Source organism: Anguilla rostrata, chromosome 2, assembly GCF_018555375.3.
Source record: "Anguilla rostrata isolate EN2019 chromosome 2, ASM1855537v3, whole genome shotgun sequence".
Taxonomy (NCBI): domain Eukaryota; kingdom Metazoa; phylum Chordata; class Actinopteri; order Anguilliformes; family Anguillidae; genus Anguilla; species Anguilla rostrata.
This window is the reverse complement of record NC_057934.1, coordinates 63,811,523-63,839,400: the sequence shown is the minus strand read 5'-3', so window position 1 is coordinate 63,839,400 and position 27,878 is coordinate 63,811,523. Positions and strand designations below refer to the sequence as shown.

General features: G+C 45.8%; 1 protein-coding gene across 2 annotated transcripts in view; it reads left to right on the top strand.

Annotated features, from left to right (window-relative positions):
• The first annotated feature begins 11,666 nt into the window (after window positions 1-11,666).
• Window positions 11,667-27,878, top strand: part of shisa8b (shisa family member 8b) — a 33,570-nt gene continuing 17,358 nt past the window's right edge. For both annotated transcript variants that reach the window (XM_064323798.1, XM_064323797.1), the window contains exons 1-2: window positions 11,667-13,513; window positions 27,738-27,856. In XM_064323798.1, the coding sequence (XP_064179868.1) occupies window positions 12,966-13,513; window positions 27,738-27,856 (667 nt within the window). In that variant the 5' untranslated portion in view covers window positions 11,667-12,965. The remainder of the gene's footprint in view (window positions 13,514-27,737; window positions 27,857-27,878) is intronic.

Sequence of the window (27,878 nt, the reverse complement as noted above, 5' to 3'; positions counted from 1 at the left end):
ACGTCTGCTAAATGATGGTAATGCGCTACATACCCATCCCTCCCTCTTGCTCCTTCACTCTTCCCTTCTTCCCCCCTTTTCTTTTTCATCACTCTCCCCATCTTTCCTCATCTAACCTCCTCTTTAAGCTCTGGCTTTCACGGCAGATGCAGTGGCCCAGCGGCACTCCTGTCCTGTGTGCCACCTCGATGTTCATGGCCGCCACATCGCACTCAGGAATTAACTGAGCCAGGCAGAAGGCATTTGTGTGTAAGAGGGCACATGGGCACATGTCATCACAAACAGAAGAACTTGTATTCATTATTTTGTAAGTCTTTGGGCATGCTATTAATTTTATTTTTTACAATTCATAACCTGCATAAAATCCTGAAGTCCCCCCCTGGGCAAAATAATATTAATATATTTTAAATAATATACAATGCGGTTTGCAAGTATTTGGAGAGTTATTTTTTTTGTTGGAGAACTACGGTATTTGAAAAATGGGGGAACTATGTATAAAAAGGACTGTATTTCCTACACTGTTCACCCGATATGGATGTAAATAGCCCCAAATTAAATCTGACAGTCTGTACTGTAACCTCTGTAATATTCATTGTTTCATTTCAAATCCAACTTGGCTGGATTGCAGAACCAAAACAACAAAACTGTTTTGTATGGACTTAACTGGAAAGAGGATGCTACTGCTGACAGGGCCATATATTACATTACATTACATTACAGGCATTTAACAGACGCTCTTATCCAGAGCGACTTACACAACTTTTACATAGCATTTTACATCATCTCCATTTATACAGCTGGATATATACTGAAACAATTTCAGTTAAGTACGTTGCTCAAGGGTACAACGGCAGTGTCCTACCCGGGAATCAAACCTGCGACCTGTGACGGTTACAAGCCCAGTTCCTTACCCACTGTGCTACACTCCGTCCTATCAAACGCTGCTTGAGTTGACCTCCAAAACAAAACAACCACAAGCAGGAACTATATCAAGGCAAAAAGACCAAAAAAAAAAAGAGTTTAGAGAAGATAAAGAAAGGAAATGGAGAGAGAGAGAGAGGGTGGGAGAGAGATGTGTACAGACTCTATGCTTAGAAGCAGGTAGATCAGTGTATCAGTGTATGACCTTATTCTCGTCCACAGGGTGAAAATGAAACTATTCTCTGGACCTAAGGGACAGCTTTGATGTATTCCACTTAGAGGACAACACCCACAGCTTTAAAAAAAGTAATGGGTAATAACACTCAGTAAGATAAATATATCACGAAAGAGGGCTGCAGGCCTGTCTGGGAAAAACAACATGGGTCGCTGAAGGACACCCGTGAAAGGGAGATCATCTCCGGGGTTCATAAAGAGGTGCGCTTAAAACGAGCCATTTATTACATTATACTGTCGTATAATCACTGGAAACACTTACTCAGAGATAACCCCAAAACGCCCCTCACTCCGTGGGCAAATAACTGCTGCCATCCCCTAGATACAGCCAACCCCCCCCCCCCCCCCCTCCCGTCCCGTCCCCATTCCCTTCCCCCGTCCCGCCTCCAATAACTAACTAAAAATGCAATCACTGTCAGCTGCACCTTGACTGAACCTCACCTCACCGCCTTCTCACTGTCTCTGCAGGCCGCCTCAACACCCGGCTAAAGAGAGAGAGAGCGAGGGGTGGGAGAGGGGAGGAAGAGAGAGAGAGGGAGGGAGAGGGGGGAGGGAGCGAGAGAAAGGGAGCAGGAGAGAGAGAAGCCTGACCAAGTAACTGCAGCTGATCTAATCCTCTCTATCTCTGTGTCCATCGTGTGGTGCTCAGTGAGGTCTCCTTTGAATTGGCTACTGTATTTGGCAATATATTTTGGCATTCATTTAATGTATGTCATTAAATATTATATTTGATGTATTAAAATTTCTGTATTAGTATATATCACTTTGCATAAAAGGCTAAACAACTGTTGCATTAATTGTTTGGACAAAGAGGCTGAATATGCACACCACTTTGCAGTGGTGACATTCACGATTTTGTTGTGACATCTCTGTCTCTGCCTCTCTCTCCCCCCCCCCCTCTCTCTACCCCTTGTTCTTTCAGTCTCTGCTGTAGAAAACTAAGGACCCTCTGGCCAATGGCAGATGACGGTTTGTGATGGAGATGCAGCAGGCTGAGTTGCTGAGGGACTCTGCCCAGGAGAGTATTGGGTAATTGCACTCTAATGGGCCGACAGGCCACTGTGCTGAAACAGTCCTGCCCACTTCAGTGTGCCCACTTCAGTGCTGTAATTCTGTCTGGGTGGCGTTGTCCATTTGGTTTGTTTTTTTTCTTTTTTGTACATTTTTTGCGTTTTTGAATTATTGGTGCCCAACATGGGGCCGCACCCATGTTCAGTTCCGCCCTGATGTGGAATTGCCCAGCTATCTGCAAACCGCAGCTGCATTCATGTGAACCCCAACTGCCGATTTGGGAGAGTGTAGATATCCGTGGTTCTCCTCTGAAACCCGTGGTGTCTCCAGATACTTCTTTTCACACCTCAGCCCACAGCCAAGCTTGAGTCTGAGGAAGACCTTACATTACATTACATTACATTTATTTAGCAGACGCTTTTATCCAAAGCGACGTACAAAAGTGCATATCATGATCATTGGATAACTACAAGACCTTTCGTACGTGGCATTGGAATGTAGACACCTGATTGAACAGGGGTCCCTAGAGTATGATGAAATGCTGACTCCATAACCGACTGAACCCAACCTCCACCAATCGTGTGTTGCCCTACGGAGCTGCCGGCCGTAGCTGGCACCGGCGCTGTCCGATTTCCATCCGAAGCCACGGGGGCTCAATCCATTTACCGAGTGTTCTGCATTCGTGAACGGAAATCAAAATAATCTCTCATACTGCTGCAACAGCCTAGAGAAAGGATCGTTACCAGAGACAGTAGTGAAAATAAAGCACCTCCATTGTTTATTGAGCACAGAGACAGAGAGAGAGAGAGAGAGAGAGAGACAGACAGACAGATAGAGAGAGAGAGAGAGAGAGAGAGAAAGACAAAGAGAGCTGACAAAATAAACCATGTTTGTCACCACTGCAAGAAAAGAGAGCCATGAATTAAAGAAAAATACTGATATATATATATATATATATATATATATATATATAATATATGTAAATGAAAAACCCTCAGTATTGCACTAGGGATATGGCTGGATGGAAGCAGAAGATGGGAGAGATCAGGATGCTGCATGGTGAAATCCACAGTAAATGTGCTTGGGGGGGGGGGTCTCATCAACACATTCGCTTAATTAACCCTGATCTATAGAAGCAGGGTACATGAGTGTAGATGTGGGTCAGGACATTCTGTGCCCAGGTGACATTGTTTGCATGTGTACTGTGTGTGTACTGTGTGTGTGTATCTGTGTGCGTGTGCATGTTTGTGTGTGTGTGTGTATCTGTGTGCGCGCGCGTGTGTGTGTGTGCATGTGTGCATGTGTGCATGTGTGTCTGTGTGTGTACTGTGTGTGTGTATCTGTGTGCGTGTACTGTGTGTGTGTGTGTGTGTGTGTGCATGTGTGTCTGTGTGTGTGTGCATGTGCGTGTGCGTGTGCATGTGCGTGCGTGTGTGTGTGTGCATGTGTGCACGTGTATTAGTGTGTGTGTGCATGATCATCTGTGTGTATGTGCATGTGTGCACACGTGTATGAGTGTGCATGTGCATGAGCATCTGTGTGTTTGCGTGTGCACACGTGTGTGAGTGTGTATGTGCATGAGCATCTGTGTGTTTGTGTGTCAGCCTTTATTCAAAAGAAAGGGCAGAATAGCAGCTTGTGGGCGTTCTTTCACTAATTTGCTGCTCACCTGTATAAGCCATTCCCCTCACACCAACATGAAAATATCTAATGTAAAAAGTCGTATTAGAAATTTCAAATGAACTTTCCCGACTTCCATGAATTAATATTTTGTTAAACTACTTAAAGTTCCTGTGATGCTGAAAATAATGTTTATCATTGTGATAAAAGAAAAGGAAAAGGTTGAATGACTGCATAACACAGAGTATTCCAGAATACAAACTGAATTCACACAGATTGATAAAGATCCACAGGATTTTATTTGCCACTTAAAAATTTCAACGATAATTATTTTGAATTGTTCTGGCTTCTTTTGGGAAATCTCCAAGCTCAGAGGGAGAAACCCAAAAACCCCCTAACCCCAGAATGAACAGAGTACAAATCAGAAAAACAAAGACTGACTATTAAAAAGTGCCGAAGGCAGTACATTCCAGTGAGCTGAGTCCACCCACAGCTGTGTGCCAGTGCCTGCAGTGCGGTGTCCTCTGGAGCCGACAGGTCCACGCTGTTGTTCTGGAAGCTTCCGCCCGTGCCCCGTGGAAAGGTTCAGTGTCAAAGTACGTTAGAGCGACTACGCTTTTGTTTTCTCTTCCTCTTTTTTTCTCACCACCTCTGGCCCACACAGCGGCTGCTTTTTTTTAATTGGGCAGAAGCTGTTGGCATCCTGGGGTAGTCTTTCGGGTAATTATCTCTTTCACTCTATTATCGCCTTGTTCTTGCTGCCTTTCACTGTCCGTCTCTCTCTCTCTCTCTCTCTCTCTCCCCCCCTTCTTTCGCTCTATCTCTGTGTGTTGTCATTCAGTGCTCCCTCGTCCCTCTGTAAGCTCAGAGGGTCATTACCATCATTTTCTCTGTGATTGATTATACAGGACTGGACTGCTGGAGCTCATCGTAAGCACAAAGGTCTGCGTCCAATCAGCATGTGTCTTATTTCTAAGTAGTAAACACACTCTATTATCTTAATATTTATGAAAGTTTATATTTATGAGTTTATGAAAGTGTTTATACATTTCTTTCTTTAAACGGCAACTTAATGAATAACATAATAATAATAATAATTATTATTATTATTATTACTGTTATTATTTATAGACAAAAATGAGAGAGAATGGGTTGGGAGTAGAGACATAAGCAGAAACGTTGCTAAAGTTCCAGATTTGGGAAAAACAAGAGGAATGAAATGGCATTTAAAAATGTATTTCCGGAAATGATGATAGCCTACTGTAAGTTCTTCAATATTCAAAGCATGTTTCAGTGACTTTATGCAACAGGACACAGAAAGAAATTCACCCGGCAACAAAAATGGCTTCATTACAAAGCCAAATGGTAAAAATAAAGATTAAATGAAAAAAAACAAACAAACCACAAGATCAATAGTTCCTCACTACCTGCATCTCTTCTCTCCCACTAATTATCTGTACAGTTATGGCCTTGATCTCTTATTTTTCCATTGCTACGTCTACCTCCTTATTCATGTCTGTTGTCTTCTCCATATTTCAGATTCAAAGGTGCCCTTCTTTTGTCACAGTTACAATCTACAGTGCTTATCATGCCAAACTGATCAAGCGCTGAGTTGCGGAGTTCACACAGTACATCTCTCGTTAATTCAGTGCCTCTGACAGGTTCATTGCCTTCAGTCTCTTCATAAAAGGTACTCTGGAAAAAAAACTCTCCCCATTTGTTTGAAAAACTAATTGGATACATATTCGTAAACTCATACAAAACAAACATCGTCAAACTGGAAAACTGACACCACTAAAGACTTCCTGTCAGCATGTACAATTATCAAATAAAACACACCCTCCCAGATTCAAGTTGGAACTGAACCCCCCTGACGCTCCCCCCCCCCCCCCAACCCCACACAAACACCATGATTTGCTAAACTACATCACCATATTTCTTTTGTACCTGTCAGCTCTCCGTCCTTGCTTCCTCCAATTTGTTCTGTCTTTCTTCAAATCACTCCTTATGAGAAATTTATTTTCCTGTCTTCCTTTGTAAATGGGTCTGCCAGAAAGAACCCAGTCAGTTTAGTAAATATTTTCCCTTTTTGAAAATGAGAGAGAATTAATACATTTATGGAACTGATGCAATGTACAACTGTGTACAGTATAAAGTCAACTATATGACAACAACAGCCTAGGATAGCTAGTGCTCAGCCACATGTTGTGTATCCTGCAGTCATGACCCACACTCTTCCTGGGGGAGACAGTCCATAGGGCAGCTGACCCTTAAGCCATGTACTAATCCCCTGTGTGGCTGAGGGTTTGATTCCCCACCATTTCACTTTCTGTGCTGCAAGCCTACTTCTGTCTGTAACCATCTCTGCTTTCCCCCGTCTGAATAAAGTAAAAAAAAAAAAAACACAAAGAGGGTGGACTGAAACAAGGAGCCAGTGTGTTATTCCACTGGGAGAAATGAGGCTAAATGGACAGTTCTGACTGGGTGGCACATCACATCCCACAGTGGCACAACTCTGGTCCTTTTTGTTGGATACCCACTCTACTGCCTCTTCCTGGGTTCTTTCTCCACCAATACTAATACTGCTGCTGCTGCTACTATTACTACTGCTGCTACTGCTGCTACTACTGTTACTCCTATGACTGCTACTACTACTATTACTACTGCTACTACTGCTGCTAATACTACTGCTACCACTACTCCACAATTACTGATACAACTACTACTGCTACTACTACTGCTACTACTGCTGCTGCTACTACTGCTACTACTATTAAAGCTGCTAGTAAACTCATCGCAAAGAGTAGGGGTTCCCTGGTGTCCTGGCTAAACTTCCAACTTGGCACTCTCAACCTGCCTCCTGATCATCCCCTGATTTAATTGGCGAAAAATAATTATCTCCCTCTCCACCTCAGCTGATGTCTGGTGAGCGTTCTGGCACAAAATGGCTGCCGTGCATCACCCAGGTGGGCGCTACGCATTGGTGGTGGCTGGCTGAGGCGAGCTCCCACTCATCACTGTAAAGCACTTTGAGCATCTGGAAAAGTGCTATATAAATGCAACGTTTCATTCATTCATTCATTCATTCAAATACGCCAGTCATTTCCACAAGCGGTGGGTATTAGCAGAAATGGTGAAAGGGGCATGCTGAGAGTAATATGGAGAGGGGGATTGGTGGTGCCTGAACAGAATCTCTGAGCTGAGGGGCTGAAAGCGCTCCTTGTGATGTTGCTGAAAATACACCGCCTTGAGGGAAAAAGAATACAGCATGGTGTTGAAAGGAACTGCCAAACGCGCTGTGCAATTTTATCTGTCTAAAGGTGAGGAAAGCTGAAGGTATATTCATCCTTTCTGTGAGAGATAAACCATTAAAGTTGCAGCCAACATTAGTCAAGTGGTCTCTAATGCCAAATACCTCAAGAGTCAATATCTTTGCACTGTTGTTTCTTATGACTGAAATGGCAGAAGGATTTCGGCTGTAAATTACCATTTTGCAATATGGTTTTCTGTCAAGGTCTACAGCAGGTTTAATGAAACATCATAACTCAGGGAAGTTAGGGATGTCTATTTCTGTAAAGCACAAAAGTCACAAAAGTGTTGCAGCCAAAAGTCATGTGATTTTTATTTGTTTGACTACTGTATTGTTTATTGTTAATTGTACAGTGACTACCCCAGCTAAATAATATATCAATGGCTTTGGTTTAATTTTCTAGCCAATCTTCTTGAATACTCCTATTTAAAAGTTATTTTATTTTAAAAGAGGAAAGGCTTTCATTTAAAAAGTAACAGAATAAAGGTTGACAGTCAACCTGAAAACTAGAAATGTCTGCTGTATCAAAAACTGTATCTATTCTTTTTTTATCTCAGCATTTTGCTGTTCTGGGACCAGAACAATTTGTCTTATGTGTCTCAATCTGCCACCCTACATCTGGTTAAAATAATTGTCTAAATAAATTCTTGTTTTCTTCAACCACACAAAAAATTTGACACCAGAAACACCTTTCTTCTAGAAGAGCTGTAACTTTGGTAGGTTTCCCACCTTGATATCCTTTGTTAAGCTGTGAATAGTTTTACTAAACTGGAAATTCCTTTGTTATTCTGAAGTTATATGAGTTCTGAAGTCCTTTGTTAAGATTTCAATTGTATGTATTTTTTTTAGTGTGGATGCACAGAGACCTCCAGAGTTTTCCTGTCTTCCCCCTTTCATCACTCTCTCCTCCCTCCATCCCCTGTTCAAGTCCATTTTGAAGGATGATGGGACAGCTTCTGGAAGCTTCCCAAACGTGAGAAACATGATGTGCTGTACCCCAACTCTGCCCTGTGTCCTCGCTGCTCTGACCTCTCCTCAATGATCGATGAGCCATGTTTGTCCTTCCCCGCATCCAATTAGACCGCTTTGCATTTCGCTCTCCTTCTCTCCTCTGTCTCTTTTGTTTTGCCATCTTTCCTTTGCGTAAGAAAAAAAGAAAAGCCCAAAGTGGTAATGTCAGTTTTGCAAATGCCAAACTGATTTTGAAACCGATTCTAATTTGAAAAAACATTGTCAATGACCAAAAATTGTGTTTTTTAACATTTTTTTTTAAACTTTTTTTTTTACAAAAATGACAAATATTTATGAGTATTTTAGATACGAGTTGGCAAAATACTCTTTCTTAAAATGTTTATTTTCTTCTGAAATTTTTTTGTAGTTTTATTTTTCTTTGTTAGGTTTTTAAAAGAAGGATCCTACACAAACTATGCTGTTTATCTAAAGTTTATCTAAACTTTCCTCCCTGTCCATGATACAAATTAATGGGTAAATGGCATACTGGATAGTACATTTAGTGTATATTGGCAATGCTCTTCAGTTTAAGTGCACATAGTGCTAATTTTCCATTTTGTACAGTGGTTCTAAATGTTGAACTGATACTGGGAACAACTGCGAGAGAATGAGTGTCATCGCTTTATGCCTGTGGGATAATGTAGTGTAGTGGGTGAGATCATTTGACATTACTATATTATTACCTCAGAAGCACATTTTATCCTTTGATTCCTTCTATCAAGCCTTTTCAAAAGCCACAACAGTTTTACACTTCCAAGCGCTGGCGTTACTGTACCTGGGCACGTCTGTGATGTCAGCAGAACCCGCTCACTTTTGGGTTAGGAGGAGGAGAAAAGCAGTGATGCGGGGAACTCCGAGGAGAAACAGGAAGAGAGGGGGACAGTGAGAAAGAAATGAAAAGAGAGAGGAAAACAAGTGCAAATCGAGTGTTATTTATCCTGATAAGGAAACGTATGAAAAACTGCAAAAAAAAAAAAAAAAAAAAATATATATATATATATATATTCAGAGGGAGTCTAATGTCAATGATTAAGTAAAAGGATAAAATATTTAACAGGGAATCTTCACAGTCTCTGAACGTGTGTTCTGATGAAATGATGAGAGGCCAGGTTCATCTTGTTCATGGAGAGCCAACGGCGCTGCTTCTGCTAAATCTAGTTCATGTTGAGCATTAAAACTGAGGGTTATTCAAAATTCACAACATGAACGACTCTCATCCCTCCGTCTTTCTCTCTCCTTTCCTTTTCTTAATCTCTCTCCACCCTTTTTCCTCTTCATCTCGTTCTCTCGCACCTTTCCTGCCACTGCCTCTCCACCTCCCTGCATGCCACCACTCCCTACCACTTCCTCCCCTTCTCCCGATTTTCTCTCCTCTGCCACCTTTCTCTCTCCTCTGCTTTCCAGTCTAAAATACCCCTTTTTTCTCCCTCTCCCTCCCCCCATCCTCTCTAATCTGCTCTAAAAACCCCCTCCTCCGTTTCCGGTTCTCACCGCCACACGGGCACATGCAAGCGCAGGCAGGCTGGGATGTGCTCCAGTAGAGTCACAGACATACAGACACTAAGATACAGACACACAGACACTAAGATACAGACACAGGCCCTGTGTCTGTAGTCAGCATCGAGATACAGACACAAGCACACGGTTTCAGCCCCTGCGTCTGTAGTCAGAACAGACATACAGACACAAGCACACAGTTTCAGCCCCTGTGTCTGTAGTCAGAACAGACATACAGACACAAGCACACAGTTTCAGCCTCTGTATCTGTAGTAAGGTACAGACATACAGACACAAGCACACAGTTTCAGCCTCTGTGTCTGTAGTCAGCATAGAGATACAGACACAAGCACACAGTTTCTGCCCCTGTGTCTGTAGTCAGCATAGAGATACAGACACAAGCACATGGTTTCAGCCCCTGTGTCTGTAGTCAGCACAGACATACCGACACACAGACACTAAGATACAGACACAGCCACATAGCCCCTGCGTCTGTAATCAGCATAGAGATAATGACATATAGACATTGAGATACAGACACAGGCACACAGAGCTGCTGCCGCTGTGTCTGTAGTCAGCACAGAGATACAGACACAGCCTCACAGGGCTGCAGCCCCTGTGTCTGTAGTAAGCACTACGCCACTCAGCTGTTGAACAAAAGGGGATTTAGAAGCTGAGGAGCCACAGAGATAGAGAAAAGGAGGGAGAGAGGGAGGGAAAAATGGTATAGAGAGTGAGGAGGGATAGGAGAAGAAGAACAGACCAAATGCCATCTGTTGGAGGTGTGTCGCAAGAGAGACAAAGAGAGACGAGAGGGAGAGGTTGAGAAAATAAAATGATAAGTAGACGGGAGTGGCAGAGGGTTGGAAGGAGTTACAAGGAAAGATAACAGGGAGGAGAAAATCGTTGGGAATCAAATAGAGGAAGGCATCAGTGACAGAGACAGAGAGAGAGAGAGTCTACTGACGAGTGAGGTGAGCTCATTTGTTCACCAGAGAAAGGAGGGGAGGAGGGAAAGAGAGAAGAGAGAGAGAGAGAGAGAGAGAGAGAGAGCAGAGTGAGTGAGTGAGAGAGCGAGAGAGGGAAGAAGAGAGAGAGAGAGAGAGAGAGAGAGTAAGCGAGCATGTGTGAGGCATTAACATTTAGTCCTGCCTGTTTACAGTAAGAGCAGCATCAGAGGAAGAGGGGATCCGAGTGAAAGGGATGAAAGGACCGCACTTCGGGAACTGGAGGACAAAAGGGGGAAAAAAAGGACAAAATAGAAACAACCCGTTTTGGGATGGTCCCAGAGGATATTTCATTTGAACAAAAGGAACTGAGACAACAGGCATGCATGCCACTTCACAGATGTGATATATATATACACATACCTATGCATATGTAAATATATATCGACATACATCTCATTCTCAGAATACTGCTGGAGAAGGAACTGGGAGATTCAGTCATCAGAGGCTGTGAGGTTTTTGAACTGGTGGTGTTATCTGAACCAGTAACCCTGGGGAATGAAAATTCTTTGGTTACCTGTGGATCACAGGAAGGGCATATGCTACAATAGGAACACCGCCATGTTTGATGCTCACCTATTGTTCTAAAGGTGTCCCGATCGCAGGGTTTCCGGTGGTCTTTCACTTTGTATTTACCGAAGGAGTATCACTGTGCTTTGGCGCCTGTTGGGATTTCACTGAAGAAGTGCGAAGAGAATTTTTTGGGTTGAACCTTTGGACCTAATCTTGCAGACGCAGCCGCGCGTTCACATTTCCATATAAATTGGGCTCGTCTCGAGTTCAGGGAGAGAGCGATAGGTGAGCTGACACGCCGAGAACAAGTGAGACTGAGCGTGAGACGGAGACCGAAAAAAGTGGAGCCGAGACAGAGAAAGTGACAGCGCACCTCAAACGAATCACAGGTGTGTCAGTCACATACATTCGCACCTGCGACCGCACAGACGCATGCAGGCGGAGGTTCTGAGTGGAAAAAAGTTTGGATGAACACAAGCAGCAGTAAGTGTCAGCTTTGGTGGAGCCGGGGGGTTTGGGGGGGTGGGGGTGGGGAGGGTTGGGGGAAGGAATGTCAAACACATTCAGACAGAAAGTGTATAATGATGCAGAAACGCCCATAGCACCGAACACATTCAATGCAGACACTCGAGTCCCACGTGGACCCTTGAATGTGAGCGAGTCGACAGAACGGAAGACCTGCGAGAGGGGAATTTTCTTTTGCGCACCGAACTGTTGCTTCTCATTCGGTTTTGGTGCCGTGACAAAGTGGAGCAGGCTTTCGTTTTTTCTCGAGCGACGCTGAAAACCGATCCAGTCCTTCCGTCCGCTGCCAGCTTTCACACTGCAGAGAGGCAATAACAAAGTTACAAAATAAAAATAAAAAAGAAGGAAAGAAGGAAAAGGAAGAAGCTCTTTTTTTTTCTTGGTTCGAGGAGGAGGGATGGCGAAGTTGTGCGAACACCGGAGTTGCAAAAAACCTTCAGGGACCGTGAGAAATGAAACGGCCATGACTCGTAATGGTCAAGAACCAGACGACAGCCAAACGTTCCGGCTGAAAATGAGGAGGCATGTTAATTAAACCCCCAGGGAGATAAAAACATTTCAAGGAGAAAGACATCATAAGAAAAGGAAAAACAAAATCAAAGGAGGACAACTCTTTTTTTCCCTGTGCAGCTGAAGGACATATGGATTACTCCCAGTTTGCACGTGTCTTTAAATGCACTGTTCATCCCCGTTCTGTCTCTGCCTGTTTTTTCCACGTCCCCCTGGAAGGCGGGAGTCTGTTTACAGTGTGTTCAAGCTCTTAAACACTTGATTACACTGTCTGATGTTGAGATCTTTAACAGGTGTTCTGGGACATGATTGCAGTATTTAACTAATGCCATCAGGGCAGTCTATTCCCATGAGAACATTTTGCCAAGCCGAACGTTAAATAACTTTCTTGCTGATTAATGATGTGGTTTATAACGTGAGTGCTTACGGTCCCAATATATCAGAGATATCAGCTCAATCCCGTTTTGAGCCGTGTGTAGATTTTAAATGTTCTGTTCTTCCATGAGGGCTTTTGTTGCTGGATAATCAGTGGCAATCAATTAGTGAAGCTGTGTACTCGGAAATGTGGCAATCATGTGATTTTCTTCAAACCCTGTAGCATCCATAATACTATACTGTTTAAAACTGTAATTAGTAATTTTTTTAATTAGTTAAATTTAAAATTAACATTTTGCGGAAGTTGAAGGAAAAACTCAGCCGTTCTTTTCACCATGCTGAATCAGGGGTGTCGGATCGTTCTTTGATTTGACGGGTGATTGTTCTCCCCCCCACTACAAACTACACTGACACCCAAAAAAAAGTTGAGCATGGCGGTGTGGGCGGTCCTGTCCAGACTGCTGCTCATACTGCTGCTCGGCTCATCCTCTCTGGCGCAGAAAGGAGAGAGCACGGATACGGACCACCGAACAGCCAATCAGACCGCAGTGCCCTCCGTCGCCCCGGAGGTCACCTTGACAACTCCGGGAGGTGATGTGGAGGAGGAGACAGTCCCGCCCACGGGCAGCCGTTGCCAGGGCTACTACGATGTGATGGGCCAGTGGGACCCGCCTTTCAACTGCAATGTGGGCATCTACCTGTACTGCTGCGGCACCTGCTACTACCGCTTCTGCTGCCAGTTCCGGCAGCACCGCCTGGACCAGACGTCCTGCTCCAACTACGACACGCCCATCTGGGCCAACACCGGCAAGCCCGGGGCGCCCGTCACCGAGGCCCAGGACGAGCACGACCGGGACCGCACGCACATGATCGTCTACATCATCTGCGGGGTGGTGGCCATCATGGTGCTGGTGGGCATCTTCACCAAACTGGGCCTGGAGAAGAGTCGGGGAGGGCAGACTGACATGACCAGCTCCAGGTGTGTCCTGCTGGGCCCTGAAAGGGGTGCTGGGGGTTGGGGATTAACCCCAGGGGTGATTTGGTGCATTTTGGAGAAGTGCTGCGTTCGTAAATGAGATCATAGGGTTATAGGGGTTAGGGGAATGCTATAAAAAAAAGCTGCTTTGGGGGATACACTTATGGAGAACCATTCCCCATGTTTGCAGAATATGTTTGGATTATTGGCACGGCATTGTGCACTGAAATTGTGTGTGTGTGTGTGCACGCGTGTATGTTTGTGTGTGAGAGAGAGGGACAGCGAGAGAGAGAGAGAGAGAGAGAGAGAAAGGGAGAGTAAAAGAGAGACAGAGAGATATGTCAGCTGGAAACCCAAAAGAAAGGATGAAGAGGAAATAAAGAGGTTACTGGAGCCTCGGGGGATGTGTGTGGAAAGGGAGAGTAAGGGGGGGGGGGTGTTGTTTGTCTGAGGGTGTAAGTTTTGAGTACTGCTGTGGGGAGAGAGTCATCAAAGTGGAGGAAAAGATGCTCTAAAACAACAGAGGAAGAGAGGCAGGGGTGCAGGCTCAGGGGATGCGAGAGGAGGAGAGGTTGACACGGGTTCCTTTAATAAAAGAAGAGCAGACAGTCTGTCCTCCTTTCGTGTTTTTTTTTTGTTGTTGCTTCATTCAGACAGGGCGGAAGCAGGGAGGGTAACAGAGCAGTGATCACAGCTCAGGAGGCACCTCGGTGAGCGTTAGAACCCCTGCCTGCACTGGGGGCGGGGTCTGGGGGGGACTCATATACGGCACTGCAGCAGAACCCCTGCCACAGAAGCCCTTGGAAGAGGGGATTAATGTAGAATTAACCTGCATGGCATATGAGCTATGACAGGCGTTTTAAAAGATCTGAATGTCTGAATATCTTTCATGTGTTTTGAGGGGTAACCTTTTTGTAAAAAAAATTTTTTTATTACGTGAACCAACAGGCACTAAAAGGCCACCTGACTAAAAGTTTTAAAAAGGTCAGTAGCTCCTGGCTAAAGTGACATGGCCCTCATGCACAAAGTGTAAAAGCCAGTTGCTCGCGTGGAGCGTGAGTGCACTGGAGTCAACACTGCACCTTTTTGTCAACTTGTAAAAAAAACATTCACCAAATAAGCTTAGTACAGCATGCATCCTGAAACCAGGTTTTACATGTCTGAAGAGATGATATGCAACGTGCTGTGTGCAGTATTTCATACATTGACGGTCACATTATGTCATTGTGGCTTGCTTTTCTCGGATTATATTATGGAATAGGTTTAACACAACACCCAGGATGTATATCGCTATTCAGACAGGGCTTCTGATTGAGGGAAAGAATCAAACGCATTAGTCAGGTCCTGTTATCATTCTTCTCCAGGAATGAAATACGCAATACTGTGAGGAGTGGCGCAGTTGTAGCGCGAGCCGCGGCAGAGGGGGGCGTGGTGTTTGGGCTCTGAACGAATTTTTACTCACTTGCGCGCGCCCGTAATGCACTTCAGCAGTTCATCCGCTGGGGAGTTAAAGTGCCGTCTTTTATTTGCGGTGCCACACGCAGAAATAAATAATGAGTGAATTACGCAAAGCTCGGCGGAATAGCGAGGTATTACCAGCTGCCTATGCCTGTGTTTCTGTCCTGCTGCGCCACGGGGCACCATGGCTTGCCAGCGTACCTGTTTTTGGCCATATGACGCCAGATGGCGATATGGCAGATCTGGGTGTCGCTAAGCTAAAGTTAGCTATTTAACTATTTATATCAGTGTATATATAACTTGCCAATAAGATAGTAATTCATCACAGCCAAGGCATTCCAGATTTGTTGTGGACTAGCGCAAAGAAAGCTGGCATGTTGCCTTTCTTCTCTGAACTGCACTGCTAACTGATATGGAACCGTGCGATAGCCGAGCTTTAAACTGTAAAAGCATAAAAGCGGAAACCTACAAAATGTTACGCCAGAAAAGAATAAAAACATTTTTTTCACAGCTGAGCAGACACAGAATGTATAGTCTTGAATATTCACATTAAAAGTGAGCCAGTTTTATCCTCCACTGTTGAAATATTATGATCCAAAATAGACTACTGTGGATCAACCTGCTCCCTCACAAGTGATGAAGCTAATATTAATTGTAAAGTGATACCAGTTTTTTTGGAATTGTGACCCATGCAGTGTATGTTTTTGTTTGTGTGCGTATGTGTGTGTATGTGTGTGCCTGCATCTAATTTTGCTTGCATGTGTGTGTGTGTTTGTGTACGTGTGTTTGTGTAAGTGTATGTATGTTTGTTTATGTGTGTTTTTGTATGTGTACTGTATGTGTGTTTGTGTATGTACACTAGTGTTTTTGTATGCATCAGTGTTTGGGCTGATGTCTGAATGTTTGTATAACAGAGCATCCATATGCATGCGTGCTTGTATGTCATTACTTCCTAACTGTCTCTCACGAATCAGTTTCATTGGTATCAGTTGCATTTGGTTACGATATCAGTTTAAACTGTTGAATTGAGCCACAGTGATTCTTTTTTCCCCGCTTCACTGAGCCCTGTCTGGGGTGTAGCGAGATTCATGTCAAAGAAAAATGTGGGGCATCAATATTTAATGCGCATCATCACCTCTGATGGGCTTTTTAGATGTAACGTCAGATTGCTCCTCATGCATTCGACTGATTCAATTAACTTTGTGAGGTTGATCTGAATTACATTTTGCTGATTTGATTTTGTACCGCCTTAGGGAAGAGGAAGATTGGTGTATTTATTTTCTGCGGTAATACAGCGACAAGGACATTATTTATACTTCATTTCACCTTTAATAAGAGGCTAACTCAGAGATAAACGGGCAATTGACTAATTGTGAACACACTGTTAATGAATGGATATCAAGATGTTGACATTTAAAAGGCTGTGAAGGAGGCCCTTCAGACTGTTTTTCTTATTAATCATTAGTAAAGAAAAGAAGGAAGGACGAGTAATCTCTTACTCATTCTCAAACGAGCTAAACCCTTGGCAGGCAATTAAATTGCCCTTATAAAATGTACTTAACTGCCTGTGAAATTATAGTACATTCAAGATATGGCTTCTCAATGAAAACAGTTTCTTTGGTTTTGCCAGTGTGACAGCCAACTGCTGTAAGTGAATGGTAGCTTATGGTTGTCCATTTACTTTTCAATACAGCAGATCAATAAACATAAAATCATTGACATTTTTTGTGAATGTAGCAAATAAATCTACATTTGAATTCACCCCTGTTACTTCATTGTAGAGCTTGAACAGAGATTAAAACCTTTTAGGTCATTTACTGAAATATTGTACTGTAAATTGATTATCCTCCCCAATTCTTGGTGCTTTGCAGAAATTGATTAAATGCCAGTTAATGATTGTATATTTGTTTTGTTTAACAGAAAAAGCATGATTCTTCTGTTTTACATCTCAGGAAACTAAATAGCAAATAAAATATTTATATAGATGTAATAAATGTGTATTCATGTTTTGTATATCATTTATAAATCAATAATGGTGGAAATAGTTGAGCGTAACAACTATAAATCAGTTGATAATTAGCATCTTGAGAGGCACACATGCCAAATAATTGTGGGTCACTTTATTTTGGCAGTTACTGATTAACAGGAAAGGTCAAAGAAATAATCATACCAATGTTTACAGGCGTGTTAATTCCTTTGAGTTGCTTACTACAGGACAACTTCCATTTATATTTCCATATTTCCATAACTACAACAGAAATGGTCAATCTATACATTGATTTGTTTGTGAGGGAGCTATCTAGGACTTTTGCTGACCAGAAGAGACATTATTTGGAGACTTTTCACCCAGAATCTATAGAAAAGCACTGATTTGCTATCAGAGACTCGAACCGAAATGGAAATCCTTGGAAAAGCAATTATCGAAAAAAAAAACACCCCTAATGCTGTTAATTTTCAGTATGAGAGAATTTTGAATGAATGTAGAATGTGTTTTTTAAATAAAAAAGCAGAGTATGCATCAAAGTGCTTTTTGCGGACGAGACTGACGGGCTGTGGATTGGCTGTGAGACGTGTGCAGTTCTGTATTATGCATCTGTACTTCCGTACATGTTGAGCCCTGCCTTTGTGTAGAGGCCCAGGAGCTGGGGCTGCGCGTGTTTAGTGGGAGCTGGGGCTGAGTGTGTTTAGTGGGAGCTGGGGCTGAGTGTGTTTAGTGGGAGCTGGGGCTGAGTGTGTTTAGCGGGAGCTGGGGCTGAGTGTGTTTAGTGAGAGCTGGGGCTGAGTGTGTTTAGTGGGAGCTGGGGCTGAGTGTGTTTAGTGGGAGCTGGGGCTGAGTGTGTTTAGTGGGAGCTGGGGCTGAGTGTGTTTAGCGAGAGCTGGGGCTGAGTGTGTTTAGTGAGCTGGGCTGCGCGTGTAGGAGCTGGCTGAGTGTGTTTAGTGGGAGCTGGGGCTGAGTGTTAGGGAGCTGGGGCTGAGTGTGTTTAGGGGAGCTGGGGCTGAGTGTGTTTAGGGAGCTGGGGCTGAGTGTGTTTAGTGGGAGCTGGGGCTGAGTGTGTTTAGTGGGAGCTGGGGCTGAGTGTGTTTAGCGGAGCTGGGGCTGAGTGTGTTTAGGGGAGCTGGGCTGAGTGTGTTTAGCGAGAGCTGGGGCTGAGTGTGTTTAGCGAGAGCTGGGGCTGAGTGTGTTTAGTGGGAGCTGGGGCTGAGTGTGTTTAGTGGGAGCTGGGGCTGAGTGTGTTTAGTGGGAGCTGGGGCTGAGTGTGTTTAGCGAGAGCTGGGGCTGAGTGTTTAGCGAGAGCTGTGTGTGTGTTTAGTGGGAGCTGGGGCTGAGTGTGTTTAGTGGGAGCTGTGCGTGTGTTTAGTGGGAGCCGGGGCTGAGTGTGTTTAGCGAGAGCTGTGTGTGTGTTTAGTGGGAGTTGGGGCTGAGTGTGTTTAGTGGGAGCTGGGGCTGAGTGTGTTTAGCAGGAGCTGGGGCTGAGTGTGTTTAGTGGGAGCTGGGGCTGAGTGTGTTTAGTGGGAGCTGGGAGCTGGGGCTGAGTGTGTTTCGTGGGAGCTGGGGCTGAGTGTGTTTAGTGGGAGCTGGGCCTGAGTGTGTTTAGTGGGAGCTGGGGCTGAGTGTGTTTAGTGGGAGCTGGGGCTGAGTGTGTTTAGTGGAGCTGGGAGCTGGGGCTGAGTGTGTTTGTGGGAGCTGGGGCTGAGTGTGTTTAGAGGGGAGCTGGGCCTGAGTGTGTTTAGTGGGAGCTGGGGCTGAGTGTGTTTAGTGGGAGCTGGGGCTGAGTGTGTTTAGTGGGAGCTGGGGCTGAGTGTGTTTAGTGGGAGCTGGGGCTGAGTGTGTTTAGCAGGAGCTGGGGCTGAGTGTGTTTAGTGGGAGCTGGGGCTGAGTGTGTTTAGTGGGAGCTGGGGCTGAGTGGTTTAGTGGAGCTGGGGCTGAGTGTGTTTAGTGGGAGCTGGGGCTGAGTGTGTTTAGCGAGAGCTGGGGCTGAGTGTGTTTAGTGGGAGCTGGGGCTGAGTGTGTTTAGTGGGAGCTGGGGCTGAGTGTGTTTAGTGGGAGCTGGGGCTGAGTGTGTTTAGCGGGAGCTGGGGCTGAGTGTGTTTAGTGGGAGCTGGGGCTGAGTGTGTTTAGTGGGAGCTGGGGCTGAGTGTGTTTAGTGGGAGCTGGGGCTGAGTGTGTTTAGTGGGAGCTGGGGCTGAGTGTGTTTAGTGGGAGCTGGGGCTGAGTGTGTTTAGTGGGAGCTGGGGCTGAGTGTGTTTAGTGGGAGCTGGGGCTGAGTGTGTTTAGTGGGAGCTGGGGCTGAGTGTGTTTAGTGGGAGCTGGGGCTGAGTGTGTTTAGTGGGATTTGGGCCTGCGCGTGTTTAGTGGGAGCTGGAGAGAACGGCGCGGGCATGCTATCTCCCTCTCAGCCTCTCACAGCGGCTGCCTCACACACACTCCCAGCCACAGAAACCCCGTCATTATCATCTGCTGACAACCGCTGCTTCTGCACCACAGTTTGCCTGGCCTTTGTTCTACCGTGGCATCTTTTACAATCCCCTTATTCCCTCCCTCTGTCTCTCTCTCTCTCTTTCTGTCTCTGTCTTCGTCTCGGTCTCTTTTCTCTCTCTTTTTGTCTTTATCTATCTCTGTTTCTCTTTCTCTCCCTCTCTCTCTGTCTCTGTCTCTCTGCCTATATCTCTTTTTTCTCTCTTCCTGTCTCTTTCTCTCTATCTCTCTCTCTCTCCATTTTTAACTTCCCTTACCCCTTAATTACCTCCGCCCCAACACCCCCCCCCCCTCCACACACACACCCATCTCCCAACTCCTTGCTCTTCCTGTTCTTTATCTGCCATCAGGCTCTCTGTAACGCATCATCCTCCGGCCCACCATCTCTGTGAATGATGCAGACTTCTTTGGGGCTTTCGTGGGACAGGGGTGGATCAGGTAGATCTCACTGGAGACGCAGCACGGGAACAAATCATTTATTTTTAAACGTTCCCTGCGTTTTGCCTGTCCTCAATATCTCATTCTCTAGGGAGACCAAACTGGTAATACATCAAGTGCAACAGGTGCAATAAAATAAAATTGAAACAGTTAATACCACAGAGATGTTGATAAATATGCAGGTGTACTGAATATATTTATAGGATGTGCTCAGTGTAATTGCGCATGTTAAATGTACACTGAGAGCTGTTATGTCCTAATCAACATGTCCTGCTTCCTGCTTCAGAGGAAGACATTTCCCATTGTTCATAATGACATCACATTTTTGAGAATTTCGAATTTCGAAGTTCCGATGTTCTCAAAACCAAAGCAATTCTTCGGGACAAAATTTTTTGCAACCAGCCAAGCCATATAGTAAAATGAGAGCGCATCTAATTCAATTTAAAATAAACAACTTTCGAAAGGTGGGGCAGTAATTCAAAATGAGTTGATTGCGTGAAACCCACAAAATGGTGCTCCTTGCAAGATGAACACTTTTTGCAAGATTAATGCCTCATGTAAGATTCACACCTTGTGCAAACTACCCCACCCCCCCATACGCCCCCACCCCACCCCACCCCACCCCACCCCCAAGCCCCCGAGCCCCCAACACTTCTCTCAAGATTAATACTCCTCTCAAGATTAACACTCCTCACAAGATTAACACTCCTCACAAGATTAACACTCCTCACAAGATTAACAATTCCCAGCCGAGACGAACACCTCGCAAGATTCAAATTTGAGGGTGAGATCAACGCCCCTCTGCAGACGCTCCCGTGGGTCTCCTCGGCGTCCCGGCGTTTCGGGGGGAGCGGGTCGGACCCGGGCGAGCGGCGGCCCGTCGCGCGCTGTCACACGGGCCCGGGAGACGGCGTGTCTGCGCGGTCCGTCGCAGTTTAAAGGTGCGGAGGGGGATCCTTGGCGCTGGTCCGCGGTCGGTAACTCATCAGATGACTGCGAAGCTGCAATTGGGGCCGGTAATTGACTCCTTTAATCCGGGCGTAACGATGAGAGATGACTCAACCCGGGCTGGGTAATGAACTGACGCCACGGCGCAGCCCACGAGCTCGTCTCAGATTTTAAAGGGCAGACCTCCTGCCCCCGGCTCTCTCTCTCTCTTCTTCTCTCTCTCTTCTTCTTTCCTCCACCCACTCCTCACCTCCTCATTTCGGCTCGGTCTAAACTGCCCTTTTAATTTCCACATCGACAATTACGTCGCCCGAAAAAAGAAAGCTGCGCCCCGCCCCCCCTGTGGAACTGGAGGAGTGAGAGACAGGGTATCCTTTGTCTTTATATCAGCGCCACACCTCCCACTTCATCTGTATCGAAGCTTAAAAAACTCAGACCAGCGGATATCGCAGCTCATGGTCCTTGAGCCCCAGTACAGAGGAAGACTCGGCCAAAATATATATTCGGGTGGCCTCTTCTGCATCCAGAGTTCAGCCGCTTTTGAAAAAATCATCTTTTTAGCTTTTAGTTAAAATTTCACACTTGATCTGACAATTATCATCATTTACCTGTGCTATTTCTGTAATATATTTTTTGTATTGTTCCTAATTGTGTTTCTAAATCAGTTTTACTGTGATTAGCAGACAACTGCGAATACAACATCGCTCTGCTAAGCTAATGGACAGCATACGCCAGAGAATAGCCCTCCCCCTCCCCTCCCCCCCCCCACCCCATGTGGACGTGAAAGCAGGAGAAATCAAACAAACGTTACGATCTTTGTAGCGATAGTCGCTGAGGACAGGGGCAGGGGAGGGGGAGGGGTACGGGGACGGCGAAACACAGCCGCGCGGCGCGTATTTTCGGAGTTCACGGGTCAGATCACCGCGTACGGAAGGGCGCTGTGCCCCCGAGCCACGCGCACGCGCGTCTCCATGGAGCCCACCGCACACGGACAAGAGGCTCCCAGAGGATTAGCGCGCGGAGAAAAGGGACGAAGGTTCCCTCTCTCTGCCCATCGTAACCTTAAGGGAGGTGGGGGGGGGGGGGGCGGTGGGGGGGGGGAGTGGTTACGCAACCCGAGCTCCGGAAAGTGCGCTGACCTCGATGCACAGCCCACAGAGGGATGGGGGGGGGGGGGGGTGGCGCTCAAATGCTACGCTAAAGGAATATTCTTCAGTTTCACACAAACTCTCTCGCCCCTCTTTCACTCCTCTCTTCTCTCTCTTTATGCATCTCTCTCACTGCCTCCCCCCCTTCCTCCCTCCTCACTCCATGTTTCTCTCTCTGTTGCTCCCTCTTTCCTCTTTGATGACTCCTTACATCGTGTGTCCGTTGCTTCTGGGTGCTTGATGTGATTTTCATCATTTGTGAAACATCAAACAGACACGAGTTACTAAATCCTGATCTGACACATGAAAAAAAACATCCATGTTTAACATACATATGCACGGCACGGATCAAACCGAAGGAGAGAAATCATTTTTGTTCCTTTTATCTGGTACCCATTGAACACCCTGCAGCACCGGGCCTGCCTCGCCTCCCCCCCCTCCCCAATTTTCTTTCATTCCTTCTCTTAAGGAGCCTCAAACTTCTCTGAACACATTTGATGTGAACGCAAAGTGGCTGGTCATCGTGGGTGGCGAGGAGGTTTTCTGATTTTGGAGGGAACATCTTAGACCCCTTCCCTGTGTCCCCTGTGCCACCACCACGAAGATCCCCCTCCCCCCTGTGCGGTGGGTAACCAGTGACATTTCCAGCCCCCCTTCTGGCCCCCGGGGCCCCGCTGGGCTGAGGGATTCTGATGGAGCTCCACCCCCTCTGACTCACCTGGCCTAGCACTGTGCCCTTTCCCCAGCCTGTGGTTTAGAAACAGGGCCTCTTCTGTCTGTGCCTCCCCATGTTCCTGTCTCCTTTAAGAGTCAGGCAGAGGAGATGGTGACATGTGAGCCCTCTGTCCACGAGGTGTAAATGGTGCACAGACCCTCTTTCAGAGACAGGTGTGTGGAGTGTGTGTGTGTGCGTGCATTTGCGTGTGTGTGTGTGTGCTTGTGTGTGTGTGTGTGTGTGTGTGTGCGTGCATTTGTGTGTGTGTGTGCTTGCATGCATGTGTGTGTGGAGTGTGTGTGTGTGTGTGCATGCGTGTGTGCATGTGTGCGTGTGTGTGTGCATATGCACGCGTGTGTGTGGGCCTGTGTGTGTGTGGGCCTGTGTGTGTGTGTGTGCATTAGTGTGTGTGTGTGTAGAGGATGCCTGCAGCATATACGCTTATGCACCACCAGCTGTGCAGACGTGACATCGTTGCTCCCTTTGTCATGTGACACGGGCAGTCAGTTGATGTGTACCTGCTGTGCTGCATGTCTCCCCCTTAGGCATAGAGACTACAGTGTGCGGAAATACAGGCCAGCCCCAGACATGGTCTACAATATGGCTGTTTTGAAAAAAAAAAGCTTTATTAATATTGATTAAAATAAACACCCCAAAAGCATAATGAAAAATATTACATCCGAAATGTTGGCATATTTATGACCACAGTAGTCATGAATCTACATTGGAAAAAAATCAGTAGAAACAATGTAATGAAAGGATAGCAGACACGGCAAATAAATAAATAAATAAATGAAATAAAATAGAATAAAATGAGAGGTATGTACTGTATGTGTGTCTATGAAAAAAGGGGGGGTCTCAATTTTACTGATCTTGACCGTTTCAGCTGCTCTGCGAGTGGGTGGGAGGCTGTTCCACAGGCGGGGGGGGGGGGATGTGGGCACATGAGCTGAAAACAGCCTCACCACGGGGTTCAGTCCTGGACTTAGGACTTATTAACAGGAGTCAGAAGATCTGAGGGCTTTGCTCAGAACATATTTAGGAAGCAGGACTGTAATACTAGTGCAGTACATTCAGGCACAAGACCGTGGACAGATTCAAAAACTAATAAAAAGAATCTTAAAATCAGTTCTAAAATGGAGGGGTAACCAGCGTAGGGACTTTAAAACAGGTCGTAGTGTGGTATTCTCTTCTTGGTTGTAGTTAAAACTCTGACAGCAGCAGCAGCAGCCTTATTGTTTTTTGGCAGAGGTGGTTTAATAACAGTATTTATTATCAGACGCTGCACGCGAAAGACAGACCTCGCTCCAGAGTAGTGCCGTCAATGCCCGAGTGTCAGAGTGAGCCAGCGGTCAGTCTATCGCGTTTAACCGCATCACATCCCTGATGAAGACTGACAGCCTCGGCCTGAGCACTTCTGAGCAGCACACGTAACGCGGAGCGAGCGAGAGAGTAAAAAAAACGAGATCGACCGCTGGAAGAATCGATTTATTGTTTCCCTAGAGAGACAAAAAAACAGAGAGGGAATGGCTTTCCTGTTATTTCGGTGGAAAGGTCAGATAGTTGTTTGTTTTTTATATTTATTCGTTTTCAGAAACTTCTTTCTTCCTCCAGTGATATACTGCCATTTTGTGAATGTCATCCACTTGAGTAAATACAGGAGGTAGTGTTACGAATTACGATATTTGAAGTTCTCTCATGGAGAGCTCAGTGATTGTTACACACTATTAGGTGATGTGCCACTTGCCTTCCTGTTAATTAATTCAATATGATACTGGGAGGTGTTTGATGAGAGAAGATCTCACCTAGCAAAGCGCAAAAGATTGTGTTTGCGTGATGGAACAAAAGCTTTGCGTTGTGCCAGTATTGGGTGCGTGCATATTTGGACCTTGATAACATTGTTTTAATGTTTCCCTGTCTTCGAGATTATTGAATAAAAAAGGACAGTATAAGAGTGCGGTAGAACAGTATTGAATAGAATCTGTAGCCTTTTGTTGTTCTTAAATTACGGTTTAACAACGACCATGCTGCCTGTCACTTTCATTCAAATATATGACATTTTTCTGCAGGCACTTCAGTTGTGCAGGCAGTTGTTAACATTGCAAATAGCTATGGCAACAATGCTGTATACTCTCTGTGCCAGTGTTTTCCCTTGCCATGAGGGCTGTGAAATGATTAGCCCAGCTAACAATATCAACCAAAAATGTTCAAATTGTACAGTTCAATTTCAGTCTCTTAAGAACAACAAGATTTTTTTTTCTGTGAACTTGAAAAAAATATTAGCCTTAGGCTGTTCTAGAAAAATGAGAAAACAAGTGAGCCAGAGGAAGAGAAAGATCCTGAGTGATATTAGATATTAGTTGTGAGTTGGATGAAAAGGGGGAGGAAGAGAAAGAGATGGAGAAGCGAGGGAGGGTAAGGAAGAAGGAAACCAACGGGAGGGGGGGGGGCTGTCCTCCCACGTCCCCTGGTCACACACGCATTTGCACGCACACACACACACACACACACACACACACATGCACACGCATAATGAAAACGCAGGGAAGAGTTTCCTGGAATGTGACGCAGTGTGAAACAAACACAGATTCACGCTGGAGGGGATCAGGCAGCACCCCCCTGGGGACAGTCTGTGGATGATGCCTCCAGTGGTGATGGTGACTGGGTCCCAGCGGCACAGGTTGAGCAGGTGGCACAGGAGTCACAGGTACTGTAACACAGTTGACTCGGGTACTGTAGCACAGGTTGTAGCACAGAGCTCTGCTCCTCAGAGTCGCTGTTGGCTGTTTTGAGTTAGCAGGAGTGAATTCTTGATCAAGGAGACGTCAAGAGAAAACTGTCAACACTGTCAATTCAGCAATGTCTGGGAGAGAAAGAGAGAGGATGAAGATGTATATGTTTGCTAAATGATTCATAGTTAAACATGACAGGGAAGTTGTCAGTTGTTTTGTGCTATTTGACATCAGGGTAATTTTAAAGAGAAGTGGGAAATTGGAGATGGTGGGTGGTAATTGGTTTCATGTTATTCCCTTTGTCTTCTTCAGTCTGCGGTGAAGGCAGCTATTGCACAGAGTATGGAGCATCTCTGCAGTGCGCTTCAGTATGTGTTGTTCAGTGTGTACAGTGTGCTAGTGTGTCTGTTGTGGAGTGTGTTTCAGTTTGTATAGTGTGCTTGTGAGGAGTGTTTTTAAGTGTGTGTGGTTCAGTGTGTAGAGTGTGGTGTAGTGTGTTTGAGTGGAGTGTGTTTTAGTGTGTGTGGTTCAGTGTGCAGAGTGTGTGCAGTATGTTTCAGTGGGGTGTGTTTTACACGCACACACACACACACACACACACACTCTCTCTCTCTCACACACACACACACACACACACACACACAGACGCACACACACACACACTCTCTCTCTCTCTCACACACACACACACACACACACACACACGCGCACACACACACACACACACAGCACAACGCACACGCACACGCACAACACACACACACACACACACACATACATGCACACACACACGCACGCCACACACACACACACAGCACACGCACACGCACACACACGCACACACACACACACACACATGCACACACACACACACACACACACACACACACACACACACACATTGCCTCTCATCCATCCCAGGGCTCAGACGGCAGTTAGAGACCCTGAGCCTGCTGTGCTCTGTGCAGCTCTGTGGGAGATCTAATGAGCCCGTTGTCAATGGCTTGTGAATCAGGTTACAGCTGTCTAATAATAACCCGGCCGCGTCCCGGAGTTATGTTTAGCAAGTGCAAATTACTCACGTTGGAATTACAGCTCCCCGCTACCATGACCCGCCGCTTCTGCAAGGGTGACAAGGCATTTGCACTGGCGAGCCTTTTACTGGCTAACGGCTACAGCAGCATCAGCATTTATAGCAGTTTTCACCGTGTGCTTTTTGAGGACTGGAAGCAAAAAGCGTCGCTCGTACAACACACACACACACACACACACGTATGCGCGCACACACACACACACACTAATAGAAGACACTCACAGATGAACCACAAAGTGCTCACAAACACATTCACATACAGTAATTATAAACACACAGACACACACACGCACACCTTTGTCAAAGAGATGGCAGTCCAGGAAGCAGTGAATCTCATTCTAAAATAACACCGATGTTCTCCGCTACTGTACGACACTCTGGATAAGAGCGTCACTCTTAAGTGGTTGTTATTTAATACGATGTGATGTAAGTTAGCACGTTACCCTCCATCGCTAGCAGTGTGTGTAGCACGTTACCCTCCATCGCTAGCAGTGTGTGTAGCACGTTACCCTCCATCGCTAGCAGTGTGTGTAGCACGTTACCCTCCATCGCTAGCTGTGTGTGTAGCACGTTACCCCCCATCGCTAGCAGTGTTGGGGCTCAGTATTGCCCTCTCATAGTAACCTGTACTTCAGTGCTGTGAGTTACGCCGCTGTCTCTGATGCTGTGGGAGCGGGACACTGTAGGAGTCTGGAGGGGTGCTAATGTACTGCAGTGTGCTGATGCTGTGTGGTGAAGCCTCTCTGTCTCCACAGTGACAGTCTTTAGAGTTATAGGCTTTCTTTCATCACGGTTTCTGTTCAGTGGGACTGTATGCAACTTTAAGCTGCGCTGTCATCATTGTCTGGACAGTGTGAGTGTGAGAGTTTATACTTTTCTGCAGCTACAATGCACAGTGTGAGTTCTGTAAAGTGTTTAATCCTCTCTGCCCATACAGTGCTGGGTCAGTCTGAGTGTTCTGTAAAGTGTTTAATCCTCTCTGCCCTTACAGTGCTGGGTCAGTGTGAGTGTGCAGTTACAGTGCTGGGTCAGTCTGAGTGTTCTGTAAAGAGTTTAAACCTCTCTGCAGTTACAGTGCTGGGTCAGTGTGAGTGTTCTGTAAAGAGTTTAACCCTCTCTGCAGTTACAGTGCTGGGTCAGTCTGAGTTCTGTAAAGAGTTTAATCCTCTCTGCAGTTACAATGCTGGGTTGAGCATGTGCCTCTCTGTCTCCCCACAGGACACTGACGGAGCTCCTGAAACAGCCCGGGGGGGAGGTGGCCTGTGTGGAGGGGGCGATGGGGAGCCCCCCCATGGGAACCAACGGGATATCCGCCCGCATGCTGCGCAGCCGGAGTGGTGAGCAGAGTGGAGTGGAGCC